At 42.8% G+C, this 26488-nt stretch overlaps 1 protein-coding gene and 1 long non-coding RNA gene across 3 annotated transcripts in view; one reads left to right on the top strand and one right to left on the bottom strand.

The window, feature by feature from the left end:
- Positions 1 to 6650: 6650 nt before the first annotated feature.
- On the bottom strand, positions 6651 to 9191 carry LOC116653597. The gene is made up of 2 exons (XR_004307719.1): positions 9096 to 9191; positions 6651 to 8201 (listed from the first exon to the last, which is right to left on the bottom strand). It is a non-coding gene; the product is annotated as an uncharacterized LOC116653597 (long non-coding RNA).
- Positions 8201 to 26488, top strand: part of NRG3 (neuregulin 3) — a 366572-nt gene continuing 348284 nt past the window's right edge. For both annotated transcript variants that reach the window (XM_032445355.1, XM_015866076.2), the window contains exon 1: positions 8201 to 9202. In XM_032445355.1, coding sequence (XP_032301246.1) covers positions 8506 to 9202 — 697 coding nt within the window. In that variant the 5' untranslated portion in view covers positions 8201 to 8505. The remainder of the gene's footprint in view (positions 9203 to 26488) is intronic.

The raw sequence follows: 26488 nt of genomic DNA, 5'->3' as shown, positions 1-26488 counted from the left end.
GAAGTTGTGCTAAATTTTGCTAATCCCATTGCTTTGAGAATCCTAACAATTGCAGACGTTTTTTCTTTTTTCTCTTTCTTATAAACCACAACTTCTAATATGGTTGATTGTACATAGAAAAAATACCAAGGAGGTATTTATCCATTGACATTTGATCTCTTGTTCCCCTTGAAATGTTTACCAGCTATCTTGCTCCAGGCTTTGTTTTACTTCCTTTTGTCTTTTCCTACTGTTTTTCCATTTGCAGTTAAATTGAAATACACGACAGTGATAAAACCGGGATTCTCAACTGCTTTGCTTTCTATAACTCCTTATAATGTTTTAGGCTTAGTATAGAAAACTTCTTCATACTTATACAGGGGTGCTGAGAAACAGTTCAGTCTGACTCCTATGTGCAAAAATAACAGTAATAATTATTATCATTATTATACAGGAGTGTGTTTTTCTATATTCTTAGAATCCACCAAGAGGTAAAGTGCTTGGAAAAATGTGACTTAAAAGATGAAAGATCTGACTTATTTTTTCCTGATTAAGCTGTGAGAATGACGATATCCTGTGGGCTTTTCCTACTTCAAAGGCTCATTGAAATGTAACTCGAAAGAGGAGTACCACAAAAGACTTTTCATGGAGTCTGATGGAACAATTCTTTATCTGGAAGGATAAGTAACTATACTTCTTGACTTCTAACTTGTGCTGTGTTGGACTTTCAAGGCAGCTGTTAAAGCATTACCCATTAAGTCACTGAATGTTTTACATAGCAGAAATATGACATCCAAAATCATGTTAATAGCACTCATTACTTTTGATGTAATTCTCCCAGGCAATTGCTTTACATTTGTTATCTATTAGGTCATATCAAGAGAAAAAGCTGCTTAAAAGAGATCTAAGAGTATGCAAATCTGGTCACCATGGGACAAATTGTGACTTAGGCCATATGGGATCAGCTCCAGTCAGAGATGGGAGATGATAGCTGGTTACAGCGGGAAAAGTATGGGTCACTGTTGTTCAGTGTTGTTCAGCATTGCTACTTGTGAACAATTCAAGGTTAAAGACATGAATTTCCAGACTTGCCCCGAAGGTGTTTGAATAGTAATGTTTCAAACATGTTCTGATCAGGAGCCTCACACAGACTGAACTTGAATCAGTACTCCTAATAAGAGCGCAAACAAAATGCTAGTAGTGGAGCTACAGATAGCATCGTTACAGAGCTATACAAACATGGTTCTGAATGCAAGAAAACTGTGATAAGAGAATTTACCCAGGACTTGAGAGTGAACCCATTCCTGCAGTGGTTCATTCTGCCTTGGTATCAAGTCTGTGCTACAATAAAACATTCTGGTAAAAATGAATTTCTGAATGACTTTTAATAGAATGAGAACATATTAATTTCAAGTCCACTTCTCTAGGACCTACTCAAAGCTAATTGCTGATAGCATTGTTTCTCCTGTCACTGTTTTTCCAAGTGTTATAATGAGCAATAATATTTAGCTTGATCTGATAGTAATTTGGTCATTCTTGGCAGAGAAACCAATTCTTTTGGATGCAATTTAGTTGTTGAAAATGATGAGGAAGTCTTAAATTGCCTCTAGTCTTTATCAACTTTGGACTTCACAAGAGTAAAAAACTTATTTTCAGTCCTACTTTTTCTGTAACTCTTTTATTACTCTCTATAATATAATTTCCTGTGCTTCTAAAGCCCTCCTTTGTCTCTGATCACTCTAATAAGGTTACAATATAATTGAAACCATTTATTTAAATAAAAAACCCTCCTTTTTTCCTTTTTCTCTTAATGTAAGGACTATGATAAATATACTATTTATCCAAAGAGTAAAACAATATTATTCACTATCAGAAGTGAACAAGACTAAAAAAAAAGAAAATAATAATAATAAAAAAAATCATATAAATCCATAATTATAATTTTAGAGAAGGTAAGAATTTAAAACTGGAGGTGCACTGCAATGTTTCCCTCACAGATTTATAAACAGCATTAATCCCCCTTCGTGGCAAGTTCAGAAACTGAAATATCTGGTAGTAATTCACTATCTGAATGACTCAAACTCCTCTTAAATTTGACAATCTCTGTTCCTTTTGTGTTCATTTCCAGGAGAAATTCAGAAAGAATATGCTGGATGCTTTCCAGGGTTGAGCCTGCGCAGTAAAGCTGCTTCTGGAGCATTGGTTGGCTGTAGGCATACATGGGAGAGGGAAGGACCCCAACAAGCCCACACCTTTCTCCAAGGTATGATTTTAAGTTCATCACTAACTGACTAACCCTACGATGGACAGTGGAACTAAAGTTATTCCAAGATCTCAAGCACACTGTGTATTCCCATTCTGGCTGATTAATTGGAATGGAGTGTATTAAATGGGATGGAAAAAGTGTAAGTTTCATGGGGGAAAAAAAATGAGACAGTGATTCATAATCGTAAGTAATTTTAACTTTATCTGCTGATGACTGATTGCTTCATTACCTTTCTCACTTATTGTTGTCTTTATTTTATACTAGTTCCTGGAAATAATTGTATTTTTATTTAAGGCTTTGTTCAAGACAGATTACGATATGCTGTAAGATTTTTGTTGACCTCAGCGTGCTTCGGATCAAGCTGTTTTGATGGCATTTTCCATACTTGCTTCCAAATCGTTGTGCATTTGGCATCCACAATTTATGTTCCTGACAACCATTTCAGGGGTTGCAATGACTTGGAGAGTGAAATAATATGTTTCTCTTGCGTTGTGTTGTGTAGCTTCATTGTATCACAAGGGCATTGTTAAGAATGGTTACTCTATATCTCTGTTGAAATAATTATTAAATGGTGCTTAAGAGACTGATACAATAGCAATAAAACCAGAATTAAAAAAAAACCTACTTCGATTTCCCTCTTGCCAGACAGAATTCCACTCATTGAAGTACTTAGAATTTATGGTCAGTTGAAAGTGGAGAATATCAAGAACTCAGATTGATAAGAAGCATCCCAGCCTTCTAGGATTTCGGTTACTAAGTAATCAATCCCTCCACGGAATGCATTAAATTTAGTACAACTTCTTGGATGAAAACTATTTTAAAAGGTTTGGGATGCATTTTTTAATTTTTTTTTTCTTTTTAATAATGGTATCTCAGTTAATCATTATGACCTGTGCCAAGAGTAATTTTACTCATTTGTTGCAACTTGTGCTGCTCCTCCCCAGCTACCAGAAGCGCTCCCAACATCCCATGTAGAAATACAGGGTGCAATACATTGGGCTGTATGCTAAACACAGTTATAGCCCTGGTCTCTTTACAACATGTTAGTTGAAAACAAACTTCATCTGCACGCCTCGCCTAATAGCTGTTTTAGCAATCACAGTGGGAAGAAGTGGTTTAGTTCTAAGCACTGGTTAATGGGATAACTGAAAACTATTTACATGCTTCAGATGAAGGAAGGAATAGAATTACACACACCTCAGACAAAAAGCATGGTTCTCCCTGACTGCAAACCAACCACTAGGAGCACATGTGTTGTAGCTGAGTTGGGGATGGAAGCAAAGAGGAAGGATGAAGCAACAATATTCAGATGTTCTACTTTGGGGAAATACCCCAGGAGTGCAGCACCTTTTGATGGAACCAGCCACAATTCCAGCATCCCTCATTTATCTTGATCTGTTTTGTTTGCCACGAGGAAAGTGTCCAAATGGGTTTTTAATATCTCCAGAGGAAGACACCACACAACCACTCTGGGCAGCCTGTTACAGTGCTCTGTCACCCTCAAAGTAAAGAAGCACTTTCTCATGTTGTGATGAAACTTCCTGTGTCCTGCTTTGTGCTTGTTGCCCCTTGTCCTGTCGCCGGGCACCACTGAAAAGAGCCTGGCCCCATTCACTTGACATTTGCCCATTAGATGTTTGTAACATCTCCTCTCAGCCTTCTCTACTTCAGGCTAAACAGCCCTAGGCCTTTACTCACAAGGGGGATGTTCCAGGGCCTCAGTCATCCTTGTGGCCCTCTGATGGATTCTCTCCAGAAGTTCTTTGTCCTCTTCATTGAACTGGGGAGCCCAGAACTGGATGCAGTGCTCTAGATGTGGCCTCACCAGGGCAGAGTAGAGGGGGATCACCTCCCTTAGCCTCCTGGCCACTTTCTATTTAATACACCCCAGGATAACATTGATCTTCTTGGCCACAAGGGCACATTACTGGCTCATTATTGACTCATTGTCCACCAGGACCCCCAGGTCCTTCTCCACAGAGCTCCTTTCCAGCAGGTCAGCTCCTAACTTGTACTCATGTGTGCACTTATTCCTCCCCAGGTGCAGAATTTGAGGAAAAGTTTATGCACCAATCACACCATGAGGTGAAGTAACTGTAGAGTTTGCGTTGTTTACAGCTTGAGATATAATTTATATGGATTAACAGTGAATGTCCTCAGATTTTATGAAGTTGGAGAAGAAAAACAGGCTTCCGTGTGTGTTTGTGGAATTTGAACATATGCATTTCAAATGCATGCTGTTGTTGAGTGCTGACATGGATACGGTTCCAAAAGGGTCTTATTTTCCTGTTTTGAGATTCTATTTCTTTTGTTGGCTCTTCGGAGGATAGTTATTCTGAAATCTTTAGAACTGCTTCCACCATTACAGCTAAAGAAAATGTAACTCCTTCAACTCGTCTATTACATTTTGCTATTTAAAGAGTGTGTCACTGGTTCTGCTGCACGGAGGCATATGGGAAGCCATGAGGAACAGAACCCTTGTCACATCACTGCTGACTGTGGCATACCTACTGCAAAACCAAATTTAAACCCCGTGTGACAAAGCAGTATATGCACAAACAGCAGATCCATTGTTTGCGTCACACCAGTCTTTAAGCATACATCACTTCTGACTTTGCCGTGGATAAACTGTTATTCCATCCCAGCTACCAACATCCCTGGGGAGATACTGAGGGATGTATTAGCATTCTATGAAGAAAAATAAATTATATGTTGTTTTTTGTTCATGATAAATTTATTTCCAGAAAAAAAAAAAAAAAAAAAAAAAAAAAGTTTAAAAAGTTGGGCTATGATACAGAGTGAGTAGGAAGAAATGCAAGTGAAATTTACAAAATACCTACGTACATTAGAATTAATGCACCCAACAGATTCAGTTTAACAAGAGTGGGTTGATTTGAAAAACTGGTTATGATTTGAATATTAATTCCTGAGGATGGGAAAGTAAGCTAGAGTTATTTAGAGTCTGTGTTTTTGTTACATCATAATATCTTAACCAACAGCTAAATCATTACAGGACCGGGATTCCATATGTCACCTGCACTCAGGTGTCTGTCGAGGTGCACCATGTAGCTCTGTAACACTTGTACACGTAAAAGAGCTTTTCTCCTTCTAAGTAATTAATGTATTTTAACTAAAACATATCCTATTTGAAATGTGTTTTTCTTTTCTGTGGGGTTCTGTTGTGTCCACAGGCATTTCATATTTTTAGACCAAAGAACTGCCTTTCTTCAAAGACAACAGTAGTCAATGGAAAAGTCTTCATTAATTTATACAGAGAATTTCTACTTTTAAGTAATTCAGTTAACTGTGGCATACTGGAAGTGTTCCCCAACCAATCTGAAGAACAGTCTGTCAATCCCGATGGTATGGATAGGAAATGGTAAGAAAAGCTGACAAATCTTTGCTCGTAATACAGGAAGTCTTTCAATATTAAAGAATGAAATGGCTGCATTTGAGTCATCTTAATGGTATCATTAAGGTGCCTTTCCGTTAGAGCCATTACAAATTAAAGGAGCTGACAGCTTGAAAATCTTAGTGAGGAAAGAAGTGCAGTTGAGACCGAACAGAACTGAAAGGCTTCAGAACTCGGTCCTTGAACTTGAGTTTAAAGGGACTTAAAAGCTCTCTGTCTTGTGAGGGTTGTAAAATACTTTTCACATGTTATATTCTCCCAAGATGTGCATACAAATAGAAAGAACTGTTCATAGAGAATGTAGCAAACAGCAATATGGTTGCAGAAGAGGCAAGAGCTGAATGGTGTTTGTGCAGGAAATGCAATGGCAGGAGCAGGGCAGCAGTCCACGTACTTGGTGAGGAAGATGAGGACTGGTGGCCCTGCACATAGCAGGGGGCTGAAACCAGATAATCATTGTGGTTCATTTCAACCCAGGCCATTCTATGATTCTATGACTGTGCAGGACTGACCCTCACAACTGTGAGCACCTAGTTCTACATGTTCATAAGAAATCTCAGGTTCCAAAAAAATCAGCCAACAAAGACTGTGGATATCCAAGACATCCCCGTTTCGCTCATCTACTTGCTTTAGTAGGTGTCCACCTGAGTACTTTGCAATGCTCTTCTTGTTTCTAAATGCCTTCACCCAATTGTTTTCCTCTTCATCAATGGATAGAAATGGGTATATTCATTCTCAACAATGCCGAAGCGTTGTTGTTGTTTGGTTGCTTGTTTTAAAACAAGAAAAGGTATGAAGGATGCACTTAGCTGATCAGCCGCTTCCGGAGATTTCCTAGTAGCTCTTAGCATAGGGCTGTCTTAGAGAAGCTGCTGAGCTCCAGTTGGATTACTTCAAGTGACAATAATCTAGATGTCTTCGTAATATACTTCTCGTATTGTAATATTTTTGCTATTAACATTCCTTCTGAACAACAAAAATACATCAAGCAGATACTTTTCAGCTGCAGTATTTTATTTCCTATGTTTGTGTACAGACAGAAAAAATAAATAATGTATTTCACATTTCCTTTCCATTTTCTTCCTGTTCAATTATTCTGTATAAATATTAATCCATTTCTACATAAGTGACTAAGGAAATTATACTGAAGTGTCATTACCAGGAAATGACGCCAATGGTTTAATAGTTTAGTAGAAGGGGTTAAAAGCATTTGCACGTATACGGTGTTATAAACCATTCTCTAAAATCTGGCAAACGGCATTAAGCTCACCCTTTGGTACCGGGCTGTTAACCCTTCAGTGACCACCACCAGCGTTTAAATGGTCAATCCAGAGGGTGAGAGGGAAGCGCACGCTGTTGGTCACAATGAACGTAACCCTCTGAAGTAGATGAAGCAGTTGGGGCAGCCTCAACATCCGCACTGGTCTGGGAGCATCCTGGTAGCCGTGAGACGGGTGCCCGTGCCGTCCCTCACCCCGGCAGCAGCAGAGGGCCGTCCTTTTGTTGCAGGTGGCTGCTGCTGGTCTTAGCTTTCCTGGAGGGAATCCTTTTCACAAACAACAAACGCTGTTCATTGTTAGCCATCAGAGAGCATCAGCGTCAGAAAACGCCTCGTCCTGAGCCCCGGTCGTTGGCGAGGAATCCTCTCTGAAGGTGTCTCCACCTCCCTCTCTCCACGCGTCTTTTTGCCTTGCGGCGCAGCGCAGTTGGTTACTGCCGCACCGCCGGATGGGTTCAGGCGCTCCGCAGTTACCCTCTTCTTCTTCTCTCTTTTTCTCTTCCTTCCCTTCTCTTCCTCCCTTTCCCAGGCTCCGCTAGCCGTAGCACCCACCCTCCCGAGGGCTTTGCCCGGATCATTTATTTATCTTGTGCGCATTAAGAAACCACCATTAGGCTCTGGTGGGAGGCGCCTTACTTGCTGCGCGCTCGCCTGCCTCCCCTGCGCCGCGAGACGAATGCACAATTGAGCAGGAGCTGCAAGCTTGGCAGGGGCTGCCGCGTGCGTGCCCATCTATTGGCCGGATCCGTGCTTTTGCCGACTGGGTCACTGGCGTCCGCCGCTCCAGGGGTTCATTTTTTATTTATTTATTTGGCTGCGTGGATTTTTCCTTATTGTTTTTATTATTATTTTTCCCGGGCATCCTCACCGGAGTTTTATTGCGTGCGGGCCGGACTTCAGCGCGGGCGCGGAGAAGCCGAGCCCAGCCGAGCCTCCTGCCCCGGGCCCCGCCCGCGGATCGGCCTCCCTGGCCCAGCGCCGGCCGCGGGTTGGCCGCGGGGCCGCGGAGTGGCGGGCGCCGCGCCGCCGCCTCCCCGCCGAGCAGCCGGGGGCTGCCGCTGCGCCGCGGCCGGGCAGAGGCGGGAGCCGAGCGGGCGGGGGAGGGAGCGAGAAGGCGAGAGAAGATCCCCCGGCCCCGAGGGGCGAGGAGAAGGAGGAGAGGCGAGAAGGAGCGTGGATGTGAAGGAATGTGCCCGCCCGCAGCAGGATCCGCGCGCTTGGGATAAAAAATCGTAATCATCGAGGAGGCTGATCGCCGCGACTTACTGCACGGAGGGGAAAAAACAGAAAAAAAAAAAAAAGGATTAAGGAGAGCAGAGCCTGGGAGCGAAGAGAGAAGAAGGAGAGAGCTGACGCGGGCGGCGCAAGCGGAGGGCGCCCGGCGCGGCCGTCCCGCTGACTCCGCGGCCGCGGGAGGTGCGCGGGGCGGCGCGGGGGTCGGCTCCTCTCGCCATGCCGGCGGCGTGACCCAGCGCCGCGCTCCCCTCCGCCCACCTCCGCCGCATGCCGCCGGCATCCGCGGCGCGCTGATGCCCCGGGGCCGCGGCGGCGCTGCGGACGGCCCCTAGGATGAGCGAGGGGGCTGCCGGCGCCGCGGCGCCCGGGGCGGCGGAGGCGGCGGCGGCAGCGGGGGGCCCGGGCGGGGATGGGGCCGGGGGACCGCCGCGAGAGCTGCGCTGCAGCGACTGCATCGTCTGGAACCGGCAGCAGACGTGGCTGTGCGTGGTGCCCCTCTTCATAGGCTTCATCGGCCTGGGGCTCAGCCTCATGCTGCTCAAGTGGATCGTGGTGGGCTCCGTCAAGGAGTACGTCCCCACCGAGCTGATGGACGCCAAGGGCGTGGGGCAGGACCCCTTCTTCCTCTCCAAGCCCACCGCCCCCCCTCGCGGCGCGGAGACCACCGCCGCCGCCACGCCGCGGCCGCCCAGCCGCGTCAGCCCCCGCCTCACCACGATGAGCAGGGCCCCCCCGAGGCCCCCCGGCACCCGCGGCCCGGCGAGGGGCGGCCCCAGGCCCACGGTCCCCCGGCACCCCGCCGCGCCCCACACGGCGCCGCCCGCCAGCGGCCCCCCCGGCACCGCCGGTCGCGCCGGCCGCCCGCCGCCCGCCGCCCCCAGCACCCCGCCGCTGCCCGCCTGGCCCACTGCGGCACACGCTACCTCCTCCTACAAGATCTACGTCCACGACTCGGCGCCCTCCTGGACCTTGTCTCCCTTCCAGGAATCTACCACCACCACGCCGGAGACCACCACGACCCCCAAAATCCGTAAGTAAAGCGCGCCGGCCCGCGCCCTCGAGCAGACCCTGCCCGCCGTCCGCGCCACCGGCACCGGGCGCCGTCCGTCCCGGGGCTGCCGCAGCCCGGGGGATGCGCGATGCCCTGCGGGAGGCCGAGAAGCCGCCGAGTTGGCGCTGGTCTTCTCCATCCCCTGTCTATCTCCCGGCCGGTTCCCCGCTCGTGTGGCGGGCGTCGAGGCAGGAGCAGCCGTGGGAGACGGCTGGAATTTGCTGCGGTTGGTAGGAAAGCTTCCCTTTCTAGTCTGGTGTGAGAGCGGCATTTAGGAGGTGTGGGGAGCGAGGGGACAGGTGATGGCCCGCCTGGAGGGGCAGCAACACTGCTGACAGTGAGATGTGGGAGCTCAGGGCGGGCTGCGCCTCTCTGCCGGTGCGGAGATTCTCTGTCCGCCCAGCAGCCGGCTCCCACCGATGGAGCCCTCGGCCCCGGAGAGGTGCTGCCCCCGGCACGGAGTCGGGCTGCTGGGAGGAGCCCCGCGGGGTTGGCACAGGGGCGCTCCCGGATGCTCACAGCAGCCCAGGGCTCTCTGGCTCCAGACAGTACCGTAGTACCGTGCCGTCTGCAGCCTCAGCCTGGCTATTATTGTAAGCGGAGGGGGGGGTCGTTCCCCGGTTGCTCTTTGTGCCCGGCTCTTTGCACCCTACGAGGCGCAAACCGAAGGCTTTGGGTTCGGGTTTGGATTGGGTGCATCAACTTTCAGCTTCTCATAAAGGTTATCTAGGACGAACGTAATCCGTGCCAGAGGAACTTCTGTGTGGTGCTATTTAGTGGAAGGCTCAATGATAATAAAGTCTTCTGTGCTTTCTCAGATGCAGCATAGGAAATGAGGAGCCTGTGTTCTCCACCGACTCTTAGTTGCTTTTCCTAACAGTGTCAGTTCGATCGCATGCACCACCTGGATTGCTTGTACCGCCAGCAGCTTCTGCATGCTAATGTGCGTTTATTCCAGTAGAGGATTTGGGTAGCTGGTCATTTAAACTTAATTTTGTTCATTACATCTGTTTTGCTGATGAACCCTGGGACGGAGAGCGTACGTGCAGGCAAACTGATTTTCTGAATTGGCAGAACAGGGAGAAGAGAGGCAAACTGGATGTGTACGTGTGGGTGGGCGTGCAGGTGGTGGATGACTGGGAATGATTACGAATAAAACTGCCACTAAATCAGAGCAGCAAACCAGGCAGTAACTTGCTTCCCCAGTATCTGCTACAGCAATTGAGAAAGAGCCATCCCTCACAGGTGTGGCTGAGCCTGGTTGCTCTCTAGCTGCAATAAGAGGAGCTCCAGTGGTACCAGAGGGAAAAATCTCTTGTGGATCTGAGCTTTAGCTGTCTCACTGGGGTATATGGAGCTGTATAGAACACTTGGACAAAAAAGCAAACGAGAAAACATAAAACACGTGAAGGGAGTGTGATTTGCAGCCTGCGTCTCTGATCTCGACTCCTGTGTGCAGCTGTACCTTCCCGGCGTTTCAAACTGCAGTGACATGCGTGTGCCTGAAATGCTGCTGAGCTTCCAGCCCGGGTGGGACCTGTCAGGATTTAAATGCAGCCTTGAGATCTTTTCCCTTCTCCTTTTTGTATCTCTTTGAGTATGGATGTCTGCTGCAATTTCCTCCCGTCTCTGCTGCCTCCTAATAAAAGGTATAGAAGGCAGTAAAATCCTTATTAATAAATTATTGTCACTGGCAGGAATCTTTTGCATTCAGGGCGCACAAAGGAAGAAAATAGCCCACAGTCTTGAAATGTTCCTGGCAGTTGCACAGTCCTGTAGCTGTTCCTTGTTTCCGGGAGCCTGCTAATACCTTTTACAGCAGGGTGTTTCCCCTCATTAAGTACAGCTGGGTTATAGGATGAAATGCAAGAAGCCCAAATCCAGCAGAAATTGACCCTGTTTGGGCACGTTGGTAGCGGAGATTATCATTAATGGAAGATTAAATAGATTACATAAAAAAGGATTTGAATTTGTAGGGCATGTGGCAGAATTTATTTATTTGGAGCCTACAGCTGTACTTCCCTGATACATATAAGCCTATCTGAGAATACATGTGCAATTCTCTGAGGCTGCAGTATCTATCAGAGGGGAGAGGGAGAAGCAATGTCATCTTCCTGCCAGGGAGTGCTGCCATGGTGTGACCCTACAGCAAATACCTGCATCTGCCACTGAGCTTGGATTTGCCCTGACTAACAGCTCTTAGGAAGGAAGGGGATTATTTTAAACAAGTGCATCCTCGTTTTGTAAGTTTAGCTGCGTGGTCCTTATGTGGCCATTGCTCTGGCGGCTGTTGAAATGGAAGTAGTGGATCTGTTGTGTCGCGTGAATGCAAATCTGACATGACAAATCTGATGCTCCAGCTTTCAAAGCAGTGCACAGCCCTGTGTGATCTGCCGGCTTGGCAAGGCACATATGGAGGCAGGGGTTATGGGTTATTTAGCCTTTCACGGCTTGGAAGAAAAGAAGCAGCTGTTGTTATTCGTGTGGCAGTTCATTTAATTGCTTTAACATGTTAAAATGGGCTCAAAATGTAACTTGTGGAAATGGAAAACAAATTGGGAGCTATTTCCTCAGAAAGCCGGATGATTGCCCACCTGAAGTGGATGCTGGTAAAGCCTTTTCTCTGTGTGTGTATTCAGCTGAGGAGATGTTGTGAAATCTCTCACTTTTTTGTGGGTGTGCATAATGACAATAATTCTTGGTTGTGTTTCACTCAAAGTCAAGCTATCTGTGAGCTGCTTTGCAAGTTCTTGTTGAAGATCCTTCAGGTTCTGACTAAGCAAAAGCCATTGACTCATCGGCTTTCTCTCTGTGCTGTGTGCCTGTTTCTCATGTTCACGTACAGATCATGGCTTTCTAGCCTCATTTCCCAGTATTCAACATGAAAATCAATCGTTGATTTAGGATGGCTTAACCCCCAGATGAGCAGAAGCATCCAACTGACTGGAACACACTAGTGAGGTTTTATTGTTATCAAACCGTTGGTTTCATCTCTATGGAGTCATGCCCTGATTTTTTCCAATATGTGTGGCTTTTTTTCATGGTATTCTGGGTTTTTCACTAATGTTATTATCTTTAAATTGAGATATCGACCTTACAGGAGTTTCTGTGTGTTCAGCTATGAAATAACCCTGTGGTTTCTGTGGTGTTCCTAAGGCTAATGCGGAGAGCTGAGGTCAGGCAGGTGGGGCTCAACTAATGCACTGTAACCGAGGAAAGAGATGTTACAGAAATCTTAATCAATAGGTCTCGTGAAGTCCATTTGCGACCTTCTTTTGTGTCCAGACTGCAGCCTGAGTACACTTTGATTTCCTGCTAAAGGTTTTCTAGTCCAGTCGTTTGTCCTAGTCATATCTCTGTCTGTTTGCTATGCACGGCATGGGTTCAAGTAACAAGCAGCTGGCAGCTGAACTGCTACCAGCTCTGACATTTTGGTGAAAGCTGTTTGTTTTATTTTGCACTGACTCAAATATCTTTTTCACATTAAAGATGACACTTAGATGGAACTGCGGGGTTTTCACCAACTGGAGGGTGTAGTGGGAGGTGCCAAGCTGTAGTAAAACCAGACCTACTCTTTCCAGAGCTCTGGAGCATCCTGCCAACGAATGACATCTATCTGTGAGCGCTTTGCTCTGATCATGAGCTGTTGTTGGAGTCAGGGAGCTGACACGTGACGCTGGAGCACGTGCCTTTAGCACTGACTGAGATTAATATGGCACTTATTTACCAATCTACGAAGCATCAAAGGCTGTGGAACGAAGAAAAATACATTGAGCTGGGAATTCTGAAAGCTTTTCCTTCTCATCCTCCTTCCCACTTGCTTTCAGTTCCCATGCCATGAGTCAACGTACCACAGACGTGGTTAGATTTGTGCTTCCTGCTTTATGTACTTGTGAGCAGGAAGGCTAATGCCAAGGCACAAAATAATAAATAGAGAATATAGCCTAAAGTAAGAGTAGCTCTAATTTTACTTTTCATTTATTATGATTGGAATGACATTGGGCTTAATTTCACTTTTTCACTTCTAATCCCCATTAGAGTTTGGAACTAGCACCATTATCATCAAATTCATAAGTATTTTAAATATTGATGTTAAAGCTTCACTCGCAGATGTGTATGTGGATTCAGTTCAGATGTTTCCCTTTTGTTGAAGTATTTGTTGGAATAGCATGGGAGAACTTCCACAGCACTGGTATGATAAGAGGAAGGAATATAGTTGAAATTACTCCATGGTGCCTTTTAATCCCAGCAAAAACATCTTTTGGGGGCTGTAGAGATTCTCATTATGTTGATTTAAGCTGTGATCACTAGCAAAAGCAAGGCCTTGCATTTTATTGGGCCTATTTTTTTAGCGTCTACACAAGGACATTATGTGATATATTATATGTTGACAACAGAATACCATTATTAAATTAAAGTATTGATTCATTACAAAGTATTATGCTAAAGTAATGTCAGTGGTTTGTCTAAACCCACAGAAAATGGAAATTAAAAATTAAAGCAAAAGACCTGTCTCTGTCTACAGCACTGTGTCTAGTGTTGCAGTGCATTTATCATCTGACTCATTGCTTTGAAACCTTCTGTAAAGCCCAGTAAATGCAAGGATTGCCATGGATTTGGCTTTGACTTTATCGGTAGATTCTATAGCTCATGTGGCTTTCAGGAAGTATCTGCAGCATCCTGTTGTTTAAGTTTGCTGATTTCTCCCATGACTTGTTTGCTAGCACAAGAAACGTGCCTGGTGCGGTCACGTGGGGTGGCCTGGTCACAAAGAGAAATAAATACTTAAAAATTCGGGTGTTTTGCACATCTCTGAGCTTGCTGAATCCTTTTTGAGGTTTATTGCTGTGCATTGAACGGATCTGCATCTTCACTGCAGGCATGGGGAGAAAATGCTAGCAAGCGTTTGCGTGTTTGCACCTTCCCTGTTTTCAAGGAGGTTCTGGAGCTCAAGGACTTCAGTGCCTTCTGGCTTGGTCTCTGCTAAGCAAGACACCTGCTTTATTTGTGCTTGGCCTTGCAGCATGGGTTGGAGAAGAACCTGCACGACAGTATAAATGTATTTGAAAATTGTAAGAGGGTTCTTGTAGGTAAAGCCAAGTTGAAACCCATCTTTTTCACTGGGAAGTCTCTTTCAGGTTCTGTTGTCTGGAAGGGATTTGTTGTCACTTTGTATGAAGCACAGGCATTATTTTGCATTACAAGATGGAACTAAATACAGTCAGGAAAAGAACAAGATACCTTGGATTATGGAAAAGATTTCTTACTCTGAGGGACTTGGGATCAATGTGATGGAGATTCAGGAGTCATCCAGCAGGGAGGTGGTGGTTTCTCATCAGATGCTTTCTGCAGTGGACATGTAAACCTGCTTTCAGGCCTCCCCTTTCATACCTACTCCCATGCCATTGTTCTGCGTGAAGTACCGCTGTAGTGTAGTAAGTGGCTTGCAGTGGGGCCAAGGCTCTTCTGAGCAGAGCAGATGGAGTGTATACAGGGAGTGCATACAGGTGAAGTGAATGGATTTAAGCAGGTATTTATTTTTTCCTCAAACAAGTTTCTGTCTCCCCTTAGATCAAGAGACATTCAAGACAGAAGTGACTAAAGCAGCCCTGAGGAGAATTTGGATATACTGCATTTGTAAATATATGTTTCTTTCTAACAGAAAAAAACCACTCATTTGGGTCGGTTGTTCCTGATGAAATTTGCTGACGTGAACAAAAGTAGATTGCAAAATGATTGCTGCTGAATGTTCAGGTGTTTGCTTCTGAAACTTTACCAATATGCTTTGGCTCCAGAGTTGTGTGTACTCAGGTATGATCTCAAAATATAGGTGAGTAAAACCTATACAGTTCTTCCAGCATTTCATCTTTTCTATCTCCATGTATTCTGCCCTCCAGTGCAGTGTTCTGTATTTCCAGAGCTGTGTTTCTCACACAGCATGTAAGCAGGAGGATTCCGTGACTTCAGTGCCTTCACAACATATAACCCCTTATTTTTTTACGCCTTGTGCCTGATGGCTGATTGTTGACTGCAGGGGACAAACTGTTCAGCTTCAAAGATAACTCCCTTCAAATCGTGTTTAGCAACAGATCGCCCATAGAGCTTTTTAAGACCAAACTGATGTGTGTTTTTTTCCATGGGGTAATTAGAAATCAGTGAATTTGCAAGAAGGAAAAGTTCAGGGAAAGCTCAGGTGGAACAGAAGAGGCTCATGGTAGCTCAGAATAAGGGTGTAACTGGGTAAGAAGATGAAGGGAAACCTTGGTCTAGGTACCTCAAGAAATTTCTGTTCCAGTCCCCATAAAAGAAGTCAAACAACTTGTACTGCCTTTTCTATTCGCTGTGACTTCTGTTGGTTTCTTCTTGTTTTGGTTTATGGCTTTGCTTTTCCTTTCTAAATTAGGATGAATCCCTTAGAATCCTCATGTCCCATCCTTCCCCTGTCCCCAGCTTGTGCTTTGTACTTATACAGAAGATGCATGTAAGTGATGTACTGATAATGTAGGTCGGTCCTCTTCATAGAAAAAGGATTTGGTATTTTAATCTGCAAGAAGAGAGCTTTCAGTGAGGCATTCTGTAACTTTGCTAGCAAAAAACTGAGGAAAATATATCTTGATGATATTCTGGATAGAAGATTTGCTGCATTAAGTAGTTCACAGTCTTTGTTTTTTATAAAGGGATTATTATATGGCCCAGTTTTGCAAACCTAGAGGCCCAATTTAGAGTGTGCAAGCGATGCTTTTTGTAGACCTACGCATGTGCAGAATCGGGGTCAATAAATGGGAACATCTGTGTGATAAAATCTGTTACTGTGTGTTAGATTGCATTGTCAGTGATTAACAAAACATGCTGTGCACATAGATGTACATCAGTTTGAAAATGCTGCTTTTTACAAGTTATGGGTATTATTTAAATGTGCTTATTAGAACTGAGCTTCTGTTAATGCTTTTTCCTTTCTGTTTTTGTGTGTTCAGTATAGCCATGAAGGAGTGCACCATTATGCTGTGCATTCTCTGCATGAAACATGTCCTGTACTAAAACCTTTGTGTTCTGGGGGATTGCAGCTGCTTAGCTGTAGGCTCTCAGGAGAAATGGCAGCCATGAATTCTTTTCGTTCCGCTTTTAAATAACGTCCTCCTCTGAATTTTATTTATTTCTTTGCATTATTCTGGAAAATAGTGCTCCTTGTTTTGTGCACTGTTTTTCTCGGTGCTGCCTCTTCAGCTAGCAGTATGCCAGGGAAGAGTTTTTCCTGTAGCACATACGTTGTTGAAACACTAGAGATGCCACGCTGCATTGTATGGGAGAAGTATTGTATTTAAAAACAATGTTATTATCTTCATGTTTATCATTTCACAGCATCACTGCTGTTGAAGTTCAAGATTCTAGTTCTCAGGAACTGGGCTTTGGTTGTTGGCTGCTACCAGCTAGAGGGGCTATAGCACTGTGAAACAGCAAACCACTAAATTAGTATTAATAACAAAGAGCTGCTTTTTCATATTTGATTATTCTCATTGATGTCAGAATGCGTAAAGCAAGCATTTGAGATAAGATGGGGATATTCTCTTGCAGCGTCTATGCTGGTCTGTTACTGCACTGACAAGGGCTTTTTTTGTTACATGGTAATCAAGCAGTGTAGAAAACATGCATTCTTGCCTGCACTACTGCTAAAGGTAAACAGGGTTTTAACAAAAGCAAACTTGTATGAAGTGTGTTCAATTGTACTACACTGTACAGTGCTAACGTTTTGCTTATGTCTCCTGTTTGAATTGACAGTAAAATAGCATTTTTCAGTGGTGCGCTCCAAGAGGCTGACAGTTGTGGGTGGATAGTGACAGGACAAGGGGGAGTGGCTTTAAACTGCGACAGGGGAGGTTTAGGTTAGATATTTGGAGGGAGTTTTTCACCCAGAGGGTGGTGACGCACTGGAACAGGTTGCCCAAGGAGGCTGTGGATGCCCCATCCCTGCAGGCATTCGAGGCCAGGCTGGATGTGGCTCTGGGCAGCCTGGTCTGGAAGTTGGTGACCCTGCATGTAGCAGGGGGGCTGAAACCAGATGGTCATCGTGGCCCTTTTCAACCCTGGCCTTTCTATGATTGTAGCCATCCCACCTGCTCAGGGCTGAGCAATACTGGTAAGTACTAAAAAAACAAAAACCAGTTGTAGGGACTCAGTTTCTTCGCCTTGTGAGTTACAATACAAGTGGTGAGAAGGCTGTCATTAAAGTAGTACCAAGCTATTCCAGAGGTTGTGACTTGGAAGCTGATTTATTAATAAGTACAAAAAACAATGTATTGATCGTCTCCCGGAGTGCTGTACTTTGTTCTTCTTAGTTGTTTTGTTAGTTTGTTTGAAGAGCAATGCTATGTGGAGAGAAAAATCACATTGTTGTTCAATCTGTCAGTGATTTTGCCAGAAAGAAACAGAGTTTTTGTTTGAAACACAGAAATGCACTGAACTGAAATGTTACAGTCCTTTTGTTGCCATTTAACCGTTTCTAAGCAAAAAAGAACCATTTCCACTGCTGGTGTTCAGTGGGCAGTGGGATCAGAGACTTCACTGAGGGTATTACTCTGATGGATGCCAGTGCTCCTGATTTAGGAGGGGAGATGTACTTCTGTAATTATTTCATAAATTACCTGCTTTACTGCATTAGTCCTTAGCCTGCAGTCTGACCCAGCTGCGTAAGGGACATAGTGCTAGAGTTCAATCTAGTCGAAAAATTCTGCTTTTTCAGCAAAGATCAAAAAGTCATGTACAATGCTTTTCCTTAAGCAGCCTGGGTATATTCTGCTTTAGATTTCAGCTTTTTATTTTAACTTTATGCAAGGCATTGTCATGTTTCACTGGGTCAGCTCTTTACTCGCAGGACTGTCTCAGTGTAATAGCATCAGCTGTAGCTTATTTCCATTAATCAAAAAACACTGGAGTCAGAAACATGCAGGTAAAACATCACATCTCTTAACAGGTGAAGGTGCTCACTGTGGACACTGTTTATGGGTTTATAGTGCATGCTTTTAAATAAGCTGATTATCTTTAAGCACTGTCTAAATGAACCAATCTTTGCCATTAAACTGAGATTAGATACTTGCCTATCAGGTTTGGGTTGGTGCACAAGGGCTTTTTCTCACTACCTTCCATCCGCTGCTCTGGCAGCAGGTTTGCCTTTGTCTCAACTAGTTAGGTCTGGGGCTGTGAAGCTGGGGACCTACACAGGTGATGACAATATAATAACACCACCACCAAAAATGCAGCATTCAGAGCTTCATCTGAGGGTTTGTGGCATTATCTTTGCATCACAGAAGGTGAATTTTCCTTGCCTTGGAGAAGGCTGGCTGGGAGCTGAAAGGGCTGCACTTCTGCTCAAGGAGCTCTTCTGCTGTTCTGGCAGCGATAACCTCCCTGTCTTCTCTTCAGCAAAAGCACAGAGGGGGAAAAAGGTGCTTCTAATGCCTTTCCATATCAGGTGCACATTCATTACTTAGTCCTAAATGAAACGCAACAATAGTAACTTAATATTTATATTTGGTTTTAGAAATATCTGCCTACAAGACAGAATTCTTGCAGGTCTTTGTTCTTGGATGGCTGAATTTAGTCTGATATATGAAGCTGAAATTTTAGCAAGTGATGTGTTTGAGAGGGAAGAAGAGCCACGTATTGTCTTTTTAAATTTGGAGGGGGAGATTGGGGCTGGCTTGCATCCACTGAATTTCAGTAGTAGAGTAGATTGCAAGTGTTGGTTAAACCTTGTGCTTACATACATGGGAACAGCTCTCACCCATCTCCTTGGCAGGTGTAGAGGATCTGTAGCCAGCTGCAGCTTTGCTGCTGGAAGGTGCGCCTATGATTGTGAATGAATGCAGTTTGAGGAGCTGCTGAGTAATGTTCCTCCTTCCTCATTTGTTCACAGAGGGTATTTTGGAAACGTGGGCAGTTATGTATGTAATTTTGATAGCATTTTAAATACATTTATCTCTGATTCTGTTCGTGATCCTGACTGGGGAGTGATGTACCTGCAGAACATGAAGTGTTTTGGACAGCAGAGCTAGAAGTCCCTGTGAAGAGCTTATTGTGGGTAATCCTGCTGGAGGATAAAGTATATGAGGTGATGAAAAGAATCATCATCCTTATGAACTGCTTTAGTTTTGCATACTCTGAGAGTTGCACAATTTTAAAAGCGGTATGAGTTTATTATGAAACTTATTTTTTAATGACAACCGCGTAAAGAAGATACTAATGAATTAAATACATTACATTTGAATTATTTAATTAGAGATTATTTTTTACCATCTCTTAATATTTTCAAGTTTTTAATCCTGTTTATTAATGCAACCTGTATGACAGCATAGACTCGTGTAACATTTTTTCCTTAGGAAATACTACTTAAAAATAAGTTTACTGTATTGTATGTAGTGAAATATAGTAACTAACACACAAAACGTGGTAATGAGGTAACTGTGATTGAGGGCCCTAACGATTTCTGGGATGCGGATTTTATGGAGAGAAAAGCTTTAAGGTGACTGTTCTAATATTATCTGATTTTGCCAAAATCGATTCCACTTTTGTGTGTGTGTGTGTGTGTCACCTGTATGGGAAATTGGTAATCACAGCCTGAACCACTGATAAATCAGTTGAGGCAAGTGTTGGGTCAGTTGTGGGAGCACAGGTGAGAGTAATTTAGCTGCACTCCTGGAAGGGGTGGAGCTTGACTCCACCTCCTCTAGACCTCATTTAAGGGCTGACCACCACTAAGGCAGCATCTCTTGGAGATTGCTCCCCGATGGAGATTGCCTCAGCATTTCCCAGTGAAGGCATCCATATCAATGAGTCTTTTCTTATAATTAACCTTCTGAATATCTGTTACCATCTTTGTTACCATCTTTGTATCATTTCACCTTACAGTCACCAGTTCTGGCTTTGAAGTTTGGATAAAGGACTGAAGTGCAGAGATTGAGTTGAGCTCTGAGGGAATGATCTCTCATGTAACTGGGCATTCAGAGGCAGCTGCAGTCTGCTCTTTAGAAACCAACAGAAGAATTGCAGAATCACAGAATTGTAGGGGTTGGAAGGGAGCTTTAGAGATCATCAAGTCCAACACCCAGGAAGGAGGATAGATCACAGGCAAGCACTGGCCAACATGCCTTACATTAGAACTGAGGTGGAAAGATTGTTCAAAAAGGCAGTGCCCAAATCATAATGAAGATCTCCTAATTAACATCAGATTTTGGTCAGATTGCATTGGCAAGAGGGTAATTTAAGACGTTTAAGGCAAGTTTAGCTCTTTGTGGGAATAATCAAAGGGACAAATGGAGTGAATAGGAGGTTGTTACCTGAAATATGTGGTATGTTATTGCAGTATGAGTTATGGAAAATAAATTGACACGAGAAGACACCCCCAAACCAAGCAAAACTGCCAGTGTAGTTCCTGAGGTTCAGCAGCATGTCATGTCTTTGTTAGTTACAAATATAATTTCTTACTTTATGTAACGTAGTGACTTTTCCCTCTGGGTCCTAAGAAAGTATATTCCGTAATGCATAGGTGGAGATGCTTTGCGTGAAGGTATCGTTAAATCTCAGTGAACTGTACTGCACTGTTGTCTTTGAACTTCTGTTCAGTTGCAACTGCAACTGAGATTACCTTGAATTTGGTGAATGTTTTCCCACGACCACCAGAAAATCAGGAACTTGGACAATGTGCTGCTCTTAAAACAAACAAGTGCTGTAGATTGTTTAATTTCTGTAATAGCAGAAGTGTATCTGACAGTGGTGCAGGGATGTGCGCAAGGCACCTGGGCAAGCGAGTTATTCTAGATAATAATTCCCATCTTTTTGTCCTACAGTGACTTGAATCAAGTTTGAATTTGGGACATGCTCGTTAGGCCAACAGCTGCAATTATGACAACCCTTTAAACCTTTGCAGCTTAATTTTATGGACAATTGTCACCAGGAATTTTAGCAATGGCTAAGATTTATATTGCTTTCTCATTACTTTTTAAAGCTGAAGTGTTGTTGCCATATCTCACATCTAGAGGAAGAAACACTTTTAGTGTGGTGTAGTCTTCTATACATAGAGACAAAGTGCTCTCTGAGTAGGTGGGATCCTTAACCAAATCCCAACCCAGTGAGATAAGTGAGAATAAGTGGGCCCCAGCTAACATTTAAAATAAACACAAAGGAGTGCCTTGCTTACCCTAGTCTGTTGTTCTGCATATGCTCATAGCTGACTTTTATTAAAGGAAGCTGTGTTTATCTCTAGGAAAAAATAAATAAAAAGATATATTCTACCAGTACTAGATGTATTTATTAGCACGGATCTGGGTTGGAGGTTGAGGTAGAGTTTGAGTAGCTCAACAATTGGAGAAAATTGCCAGGTGCTGATTTTACCTTCTTTCTTCTGAACTCCCTTCCAGATTTTAATTCTGACATAAGTAACAGCTTAGGGTGGTTTTTATTTATTTATTTATTTATTTATTACTTGTTTTTTTTTTTTTTTTTTTTTTTTTTCCCATAGATCCCCCATATCTTCTTAGCTTTTAAATGTAAATAAGTAAATGAAAACCTTGCTGAGTGTTGTCCTATTTGCTTATTTTTCCTGCTGTTAATTTGAAGGTTTAAAAATGATGTCCCTATGAATAAAAGATACTAAAGGCACATAAGAAACTATTTGTCATCTTAATATTCTTGTGTTTTTTGATTGTCTTAGTAGTTCAGAGATGGTTTTACTACCATTGCTTATTACTGAGGATTAATATTGTGTTTGCATGTAGACATATGACCCCAGCACAGTTGTTTCCATTGAAGGCTCACTTGTTACGTATTTCAAAGCTTATGTGAAATAATTTATGGCAGAGCTTGAAAATATGTTTTGGTAATAGCCTTTTTAATGCCTTTAGGACATTTAATTGCCATTTAGTGGCATAATCTGCTGTTTAGAATGGAGAGCTGGGAGTATTCTGGTTGCAGACACGATAATGAAATGAATTGAAAACGAGGAGGAGTAATAAATGAATAGTTCAGTACTATTAGCAACTTGCTTGGGCTCAGCATCCTATTTATGACCAGAGTCTATGGTGTGCATCACCTAAGGGAAGATATATTTTCCCCAAGCTATTCGGGGTCTGGTCCTTGCTGTGCTGAACTAGTCCTAGAGTGGCATTAATTCTGATAGTAGTGGTTTCAGCCAGTGGATCTTTGTTATGACAGAAGCCAGCGGTGTCTGCATGTGTGCCTGGACACAGGGCACAGTAGATGGTCTGGCACAACCATGCAGGATTTGAATGTCCATTTTCCTGAACAGTGGTGCCTGTGCAGAAGAATTTTTGGCAGGGTTTTTTTGTTCTGCATGACTCTCAGTGCTTCTGTCAATCTAGATTTGTAGTGTTTTACTTCATAATCTCATTAAATAAGCATCAGAATGCTAAAAATCAGTTTGCAGTTTTGCATGCTTTGAAAATTAATGCTGAAGTTAAAGCTTTCCCAGTGTTAGGTCCCTTTACACGTAGTTTAGTTGTGATCTCATGTCAGGGTGCTCAGATGGTGAGGAAACTAAAAAATGTTTCTTGGCCTTCTGTTTGAAGCAGTTACCTTTCCAGTTTTCTTGGGGTTTGTCAATAGAGCTTTGATCATAGAAACATTGAATGGCCTGAGTTGAGAAGGATGTCGCCAACCGCTAGAAATGATGATGGTAGTGTATACTCTAGTATGAAACAAAAGGCTGATGTAGGTAGTATCTCAATGTTCTGTCTAATTCTGGTGTCTAGTTTTTCTTTGTGACCTTCATGCAGTTGGTTTGGGTGGTTAGGATTTGTCTTCAGAAGTCACCATCCTAAAAATGTGTCTGTTCTTCAGAAAGCGAAGTTATAAGGTTCTGTAGCTTCCTACTGAGACAGCAGGAGATGAACTGCATGGGATCTCAACTTCCAGAGATTGCAAGGTCACTGGTTAACAAGGGCTTACGTGGAAAAAGACAACGTCTCAGACTCATTATCAAACAGTTCAGAACAGAAGAATTTTCTGCCAGTTTTTCTTTGTAAACTGAATGACACTTAACTGAATGACAAACTTCCCATGGAGGAAGACAATTGATTGCATAACTAGCATGTGTAGTTACTGTGAAATGCATCACTGAATTTTTAGATGGTTTTGTAAACATACCTGAAATAATAAAATTTGCCCTATATTTGGAGTCTTAATGTGAAATGAGTGTATGACCATAGGAAGACTGAGTACTGCTTTTTCTGCTTTTTCTTGTTGTTTTGGATGTAATTTTGGAATAGGCATGAAATAAAATAGATTCTGCTATGGCTGTTTATTATCAAATCACATAGAAATTCCACTGTCTGGTTCTACAGAACCTTCTAAATAGAGGCATACAACACTTATTTTCAAGTACTGCAAGTTTTGGAGAATATATTCACAATAGGCATTCCACATGCAGTCTTTCCTCATTTCAGAATTTAATATATGCTATTGCACTTATTCTCCATTGAGGTAATGAAATAACAAGTGCTGTTTTCAGTCTTCTGCCCTGATTATTATTATTATTTTTTTTTAATTGTTGCTACAATTTTCAAGAAAAGCCCAGAGAGGAAGGGACAGCAGAGCTAGGAACAGAAGTCTTGTGCTGAGAGGCAGTATGAAAGACAGATTTAGTAGTCTGACAGATTAGAAAAGCTAGAAATCATATGCATTATGAAGCTCAAGCATTCTTTCTCGTAGGCCTGATTTATTATGATAAAACTCCTGCCTGTAGGTGAATTATTGAAGATCTAAGAAGGAAATTACCCCAGGATGAAGTGCTGTGCCCAGACCTGGATATGGCATCAGTTCCTATTCTGCACTTCAGTAGGATCCTTTTCTGTTTCTCCCAGGGATTTTCTTTGGATGGGCGGCACTCCTCAAGAGAAAGAGTTAGAGAAGGAATTTCATGTATCACAAGCCATTAAGGTGACTCTTCCATTTCCTCTACAGAAAGGCTTCCTAACTGTTTGAGCCTGTGTTATTGTCAATAACATCTCTGTGTTCTGAGCTGAACGATCATTTCTATCTATCTACACGAGCCTCAAAAAATAGAATATCTTGCCCCAATTACCTTATTCATGATAGTGGAGCTCACAATGTTTTTATTTCCTCTTATTATCACTTTGTTCAACATGATATTTTTCAACAGAACATATGTTGTAGAACGGCCATATCTTTTAGAATTCTACCAAATAAAAGAAATTTAATTTCAGAGTATCTTGTGTAATTACTGGGAAAATCTAATGATGGCACCAAGTCCTGCGTGTTTCTTGCATTGTACCATTTGTCTCCAGCCAGTTTTCGTTTCTTTGCTGCTTGCTGGGTGCCGGCAACTGTGAGACATGGTTATGATACGTGCTTACTATTAAAAAGTTTGCAACTGTTCTGCATTTGAAACTTGCTTCATGTTGAATTTTTAATGGGCTTTTTCTAGTCTATAGAAATCTTCTGAAAGTCTTTGGAGAGAGAAATTTATAGAGTAATGATGAGCACTGGTAGAAATTACATTCTCTGTGAACTGTCATTTTCTGACACTAAAATACACTTTTTGTTGGAATATCTTTTTCAGTCTTCATGAAAGTGGAGACACAATGTGGTAGTTAATCTGGTTGTGTGATGGTTGTCAGCTCTATTTTACTGTTGTCATTTTTTAATAGATTCTTCTATTATTGTTATTATTTCACAGATGCCCTGGAATTCACAATGAACTTCAGAAAGTAGTTTTCTAGAACCTTTTCCTGATGCTTCTTTTATGCAAGTGCTTCATTTTCTCTGTAAGTGGTTCCTACTAGGAATGTAATGTCTGCAGGAAATGTTTCTTTGTCATGTTCTGTGGTAAAGATCAATGCAAAGAAGTCATTTATTTTATCCTTAGTATCCATTATTGATGCCTGATCAATAGGCATCAAGTTTTAGTGGAACATCTGATTCTTTCATAGGCTTCCTGTGAAATACACTTAAATGCCTTGTTTATTGCCTTTGGCTAATAGCTTTTAAAGTCCTCCTGGTTTCCTGAGTTAGTTGCTTGGGATAGATTTCATTTTTGAAAGGATGTGTTGTCCTTTAGCTTCCTGTTTTCCCCTGTTACATTCTCTTTCTCAGCAAGAGGAGAGAATTCCATAATTTCATGGATTGGCTTGCAATGTCATTTGGAATATTTGTATTTTATGTTCTCATAATTTCCCATTCCTTTTCCCTTCCATTTTCTTTTTTTCAAGGCTCCTGAGTCCTTGACAAGTTTTATTTGTAATGCCCATTGACTTCCTTTTCCCTCACCTTTTGAATCAGCTCTGCTTTTTTTGTTTTTCTGTGAGAACTGAGTTAAAACTGATGTCCCTTTTATATATTTCTTTAAATTTTCTTTTGTTCTCCTTGCTGTTCCAAGAAGGAGCTGTTTAAGGTCCTGACATATTTCAGAGGCAATCAGCTCCAGATCGGGCGCATTCAGGGGTGGAACTGGGGAGCCCAGCTAATGGGGACCCAGGGCGAGGGGAGATCTGCTCAGAGATGGTTCTATGCTAGAAGTAACAAAATAAGACTATCAGACTATCTTCATGTTTTTCCCCTTTTCCTACAGTCTCTGATCTTCACCTGGCCATGGTGGATTAATTTTCTTCTGTGTTTCAGATGGGGAATTACCAAGTTATGTACTCTCCTCTGAGTTTTTCCTCACTTTATTTTACAAGCAAATGTTTTAAGATATTCTTAATGCAAACCAAAATCAAGTTTCTGTTTGATACTGGTTTCCTGTGCTCATTGCTTTCAAATTATAATTTCTTGCTTTAGCTTTATATATTGAGATCCTATTTTGTTAGATGTGGAGATAAGATATTAGAGAATAATTCTGTGAAACGTTTTTCTAAAGCAATAAGGACATATCTGTATGCATCAAATGTATATTTGTGTACATCAAATTCTTGTGATTCTTCAAATTACAATCTTGATATGACTGTGCTGCATAAATATGAAATTTTCCAAAGCATTCCTCGGTGCTCAAGTCCATGAATTCGTGCAGTCTGCTCTTCCAGTAAGCCAGGGACTGGAACACAGAAAGTAATATAAGGAAGAACTTCTTTACAGGGCCACAGCCCTGGAACAGGCTGTCCAGAAAAAGGTTGTGGAATCTACTTCTCTGGAGATACACAAGATCTGCCTGAATTCCTACCTATGTGACCGGCTGTGGGGAATGTGCAGGAGGGATGGACTCAGTGTTCTCTCAGGTTCCTTCCAGCCCCTATGAGTCTG

Source organism: Coturnix japonica, chromosome 6, assembly GCF_001577835.2.
Source record: "Coturnix japonica isolate 7356 chromosome 6, Coturnix japonica 2.1, whole genome shotgun sequence".
Taxonomy (NCBI): Eukaryota; Metazoa; Chordata; class Aves; order Galliformes; family Phasianidae; genus Coturnix; species Coturnix japonica.
The sequence above is the reverse complement of the archived record's forward strand: the minus strand, read 5'-3'. Positions and strand labels throughout refer to the sequence as shown.